The 5,035-nt window shown below is 29.8% G+C and overlaps 1 protein-coding gene across 1 annotated transcript; it reads left to right on the top strand.

Annotated features, from left to right (window-relative positions):
• The first annotated feature begins 2,264 nt into the window (after nucleotides 1-2,264).
• LOC105113776 (Pentatricopeptide repeat (PPR) superfamily protein) lies at nucleotides 2,265-3,947 on the top strand. Its single transcript, XM_011010092.1, has one exon. The coding sequence runs from the start codon at nucleotides 2,386-2,388 to the stop codon at nucleotides 3,706-3,708; it is 1,323 nt and encodes a 440-aa protein (XP_011008394.1). The 5' UTR covers nucleotides 2,265-2,385; the 3' UTR covers nucleotides 3,709-3,947.
• Nucleotides 3,948-5,035: the final 1,088 nt, after the last annotated feature.

The raw sequence follows: 5,035 nt of genomic DNA, 5'->3' as shown, positions 1-5,035 counted from the left end.
TATTAGTATTAATATTACTACTACTACTACTACTATTATTGTTATTATTGTTATTGTTGTTGTATTATTGTTATCTATAATTTATACAATTAACCTTCTTGTAGTTCGAACCCGGTCTTATAGGGTTATTTATTACTTCGACACTCCTGCACTTGGGAGAAGACATCAATCTTTTAATCATGTCAAATATTTACCATAAATTAAATATATCTTATAATATTAGACATGATATTAAAACATGTTATAGTTAAGGAGTTATTGATACTTCAAGTGTAAAATAATTATATAAAACCTTGATAAAAATATATTTTTAAGTACTAATCGAAAATCAATTAAAGGTATTGAATTGAGAAAGATAAGGGGTACAATTATGTAGGGATCTTGAAGGATCTTTTTTTGCATGAGTGATAGTAAAACTAGTGTTATGTAATAAAGTGTTGGAGGCTCAATAAAAGAATGTAGAGACAGAAAAGATGAAGGCTATAATGGGATCAAAGGAGCGAACTTCTTTTTAAGTCATGGAAAATGGCATCCCACTAATGAAAAATCAGTTATACCCTTTAAACTATGAAATATTAAATAAGGATAAAGGGCTCATAAATCCTATTTTATGGTTCTTCTAGGAAGCTTAAAGATATATAGAGATTTAAAATAACATAACTAGTGACCTAACATGAAAAAAGGATAATAGAGTTTATAGCAAAGTATGTTGTTTACCGGCATATGAAAATAGAGCATTAGAAACTTGTTAAAGAATTATAACCTCTTTCAATACCAAAATGGAATTAGAAAGATATTTTGATAGCTTTGAATTTCAAAGGGTAAAAAGGACAATGATATAATTTAAGTGGTTGTCAATTGGCTAACTAAGTCTACTTTGTTCTTACCAATGCAGATGTCTAGTTTGGTAGACAAATTGGCTAGATTGTATATTGATGTAGTAGTTAGACTATATAGAGTCCCAATGTCTATTTTTTCTATTAGGGACTCTTAATTTACTTCTCGAATATGGTTATATATACAACATTTTTTGGGAACAAATTTGAATCTAAATATAGTTTTTCATTCTTAGACTAATAAACAATCACAGAGAACTATTCTAATATTGGAAAACCTGTTGAGATCTTTTGTGTTGGAATTTAAGGGAAGCTAAGAAAATCATTTATTATTAGTGGAATTTACATATAATAACAATTATTAGCCACCATAGGTATGGATCCATTTGTGGCATTATATAAAAGGAAATGTCATACTCTACTATGTTAGGATGGAGTGGGTGAAAGGAAGTTATAAGACCATAGTTGGTCCAAATGTTTATAGGTAAAGTGAAGAAAATTAAAGAGAGGAAAAAAACTCAAGATAGATAAAAAAAAGTTATGCTAATAATTAAAGAAGACTGCTAGAGTTCAATGTGGGTGATTAAGTATTTTTAAAGGTCACATCCTAAAAGAACATTATCTGTTTTGAAAAGAAGAGAAAACTAGTACCTAAATATATCAACTCCTTTGAGATTACAAAGAGAATTAGACCAATAACATACAAATTAACGTTACTGTCTCATCTTTTTAGAATATATGATGTGTTTCATATATTATTGTTTCGGAAAGCCAAATTAGATCCTTGTTGATTTTGTTATATTGTTCAAAGAATAACTCTATCTCCATTTAACTATGACAAACTATTAAAACCGAGATCAATTTTTTTGGGATAAAATATAAATGACCAACCATTTTCTCTCTTCTCTCTCTTTTTTCAACACTCTCTCATCTAGAATCATAAAAACTAAAATATAAAATAAATAAAATTTTATACTAAAACATGACTCTTAAAATAAAGAGATCTAAAATTAAAAAGTTAAAACTCTAATTACTAAATTATGGTTTTTCGCACCCATAAACACTAAAAAATGAAAAATGGCATGTTGTTTTGTTTTGATATTAAATTTAGTCTATATTGTTTTAAATCTTTTTAATTGAAAAAATCAAATTTTATTTTACAAAATAAAGTATCAATTTAATATGGAGATATTTTTTGATATTGAGAATATAATATAACACTCAAATTAAAATAAATTATTAAGTTTAAAACACTGTGAATATAATATAGAAAAATAAAACTATAAAAAAAATTAATAATAAAATGGATAATTGTTTAAATATCACAAAACTCGGACGCACGGTAGCCATAGTAATTGAAACACTAAACAACCCTTCGTCTTTAGTTATTGTATAATAATTGTTATTGTTATTTGTTACCATGAATTGTTATTTGTTAATTTTTAATGCCAATAATTTATTTATCTATTCCTGCCACGACGAGCATTGCAACGCCCCCCTCTTCTCATCTCCTCTCTCCTCTTCTCTGATCCGCAAAGCCCAAACTGCGATGAGCTCTTCGATACTAACTAGACGCCTAAACCCCGCTAAAACCCTCCTCCTTCCATACTCAACAAATACCCCCACTTTTCATTTCCATTCCCGAATACCAATTCCCCCACAATCAGATCCGCTGAATCTTGACTCCAGCACTGTTTTTCAAACCCTGTCATGTTACAACAATGACTGGAAACGAGCTCTGGATTTCTTCAACTGGGTGGAAACTGAATCCCAATTTCAGCACACAACAGAGACTTACAATCGCATGATTGACATCTTGGGTAAGTTCTTTGAATTCGATTTATCATGGGACTTGATTCAGAGAATGAGAAATAACCCTTTTTCAACGCCTAATCATACAACCTTTCGTGTATTGTTTCGTCGTTATATATCTGCTCATCTTGTTAATGAAGCAATAAGTGTTTATGAGGATAGATTAAAAGAATTCGGTTTAAAAGACGAGACGTCTTATTGTCTTCTTGTTGATGCACTTTGTGAGTACAAACATGTTATAGAAGCACATGATCTGTGTTTTGGAAATAACAATAACAGTATCAATGTTAGGAATATAACAAAGATTTATAATTTGATTTTACGCGGGTGGTTTAAGATGGGTTGGTGGGGTAAGTGTAGGGAGTTCTGGGAGGAGATGGATAGGAAAGAAGTTTGTAAAGACTTGCATTCATATTCCATATACATGGATATACTGTGCAAAAGTGGGAAGCCTTGGAAAGCGGTGAAATTGTATAAAGAGATGAAGAGTAAGGGAATAAAGCTGGATGTTGTGGCATATAATACGGTTATTGGTGCCATTGGTTTATCAGAGGGTGTGGATTTCGTCTTGAGGGTTTATCGTGAAATGAGGGAGTTGGGTTGTCAGCCGAATGTTGTGACTTGTAATACGGTGATAAAGCTTTTGTGTGAAAATGGGAGGATAAAGGAAGCCTATAAAATGCTGGATGAAATGCCCCAGTCATATATTGCCCCTAATGTCTTCACTTATCATTGTTTCTTTAGGTGTCTTGAGAAGCCAAAAGAGATTCTTTGTCTTTTCAATCAGATGATTGAGAATGGGGTTTGCCCAAGGATGGACACATATGTAATGCTAATGAGAAAGTTTGGAAGATGGGGATTTCTTCGACCAGTTTTTTTAGTGTGGAAGAAAATGGAGGAACTTGGGTGCAGTCCAGATGAATTTGCATATAATGCTTTAATTGATGCTCTAATTCAAAAGGGCATGGTAGATATGGCTAGAAAGTATGATGAAGAGATGATGGCAAAAGGCCTTTCAGCAAAGCCCAGGGTAGAGTTATATACAACCGAAGAAGGATAAATGTGGCTATTTCCATCCAGGTCCAGAAATATCATCAGGAAGAGTTTGCCACATGTTCTTGGAAAAGATCTAGTTACAAGCGAGGGTAAGTACCTTTTATTGGTCAGAACTTGGGGCCGACGTGATCTTCCTTGCACACCATTCAAGAGGTGTTTTAACATTTCCCTTTTAAAGCTTGTGCACAGAAAATCTATCTTGATGTTTGTACTTGTTATAACATGTGGCTTACATCTATCTTACCCCTTTAACCACAAGGGTTTGTATAGGATTTGTATCTAGTTGGTTATTGAAAGGGAAAATTGTTATTTTGGATGTCTTATAATCAATTCAATTGATTAATAAATATTTATTTATTATTTATTATTTATTATTTATTAAATATTTAATTAATAAATATAATACTTGATTAATAAATCTAAAGTAAAGATAAACAAAAATATTTTACAAATAAAATTATAAAATTATTATAGTTATAGGATTTTTATTGCATCAAAATACTATTTTTAAATGTTATTGGTTAATGTTCTATTATAATCGTATATTAATTAGAGTTATAGACACTAATATATATTATATTTTTTTTTATGAAAGGAAATAATTATTCATATAAGGTAAGGATATAATATATATCTAGAACTAATACGAATGTATTTATCAAATGATATTTACATTGAATTCACCATTATGAGAATTTTATACGAAGAGATTATCTATCTATGGAATGACTCACATGATAGTTATATAAGTGATCCTCAAACTTAAGATTGCTACATTATCTTATATATAGAATGTTATACTTTAATTTTTCTACACGTTCTAATTAAGGGTAACAAATAAAAAGATATTAGGTATCATATGAATTATATAAAAGTATTTGAGTAATTAAGAGAGGATTCATCATTTTAGATGAATTACAAAAAATGTTTCATATGTAAATGTTTTATATGTTCTTAAATAGTATTAATTGTAAATCCTAGCGTAAGGTGAAATGAGATTTGAAATGAGTTTTAGATTTTATTTAAATAATCAATGATTATGTTGTTTAGAACAAATATAATTTAACAAATTAGACACATTTTTTGTTATAATGTCTAAATTGAAATGTAGTTGATGAATGAATAATAATTACACAGAGAAACTGGTCACTAAAATATTATGTCAAACCACTTATGAATTTTTTAAATATTTAAAACATTATGATAGGTTGTTAGACATTGTCCTTTGACACGACTAAAAGATTGATGTCTTCTCCCAAGTGCAGGAGTGTCGAAGTAATAAATAACCTGGCAAGACCGGGGTCGAACCACAGGGAGGTTATTTGTACAAA

Source organism: Populus euphratica, unplaced genomic scaffold (genome assembly GCF_000495115.2).
Source record: "Populus euphratica unplaced genomic scaffold, PopEup_1.0 scaffold454.1, whole genome shotgun sequence".
Lineage (NCBI taxonomy): Eukaryota > Viridiplantae > Streptophyta > Magnoliopsida > Malpighiales > Salicaceae > Populus > Populus euphratica.
The sequence above is the reverse complement of the archived record's forward strand: the minus strand, read 5'-3'. Positions and strand labels throughout refer to the sequence as shown.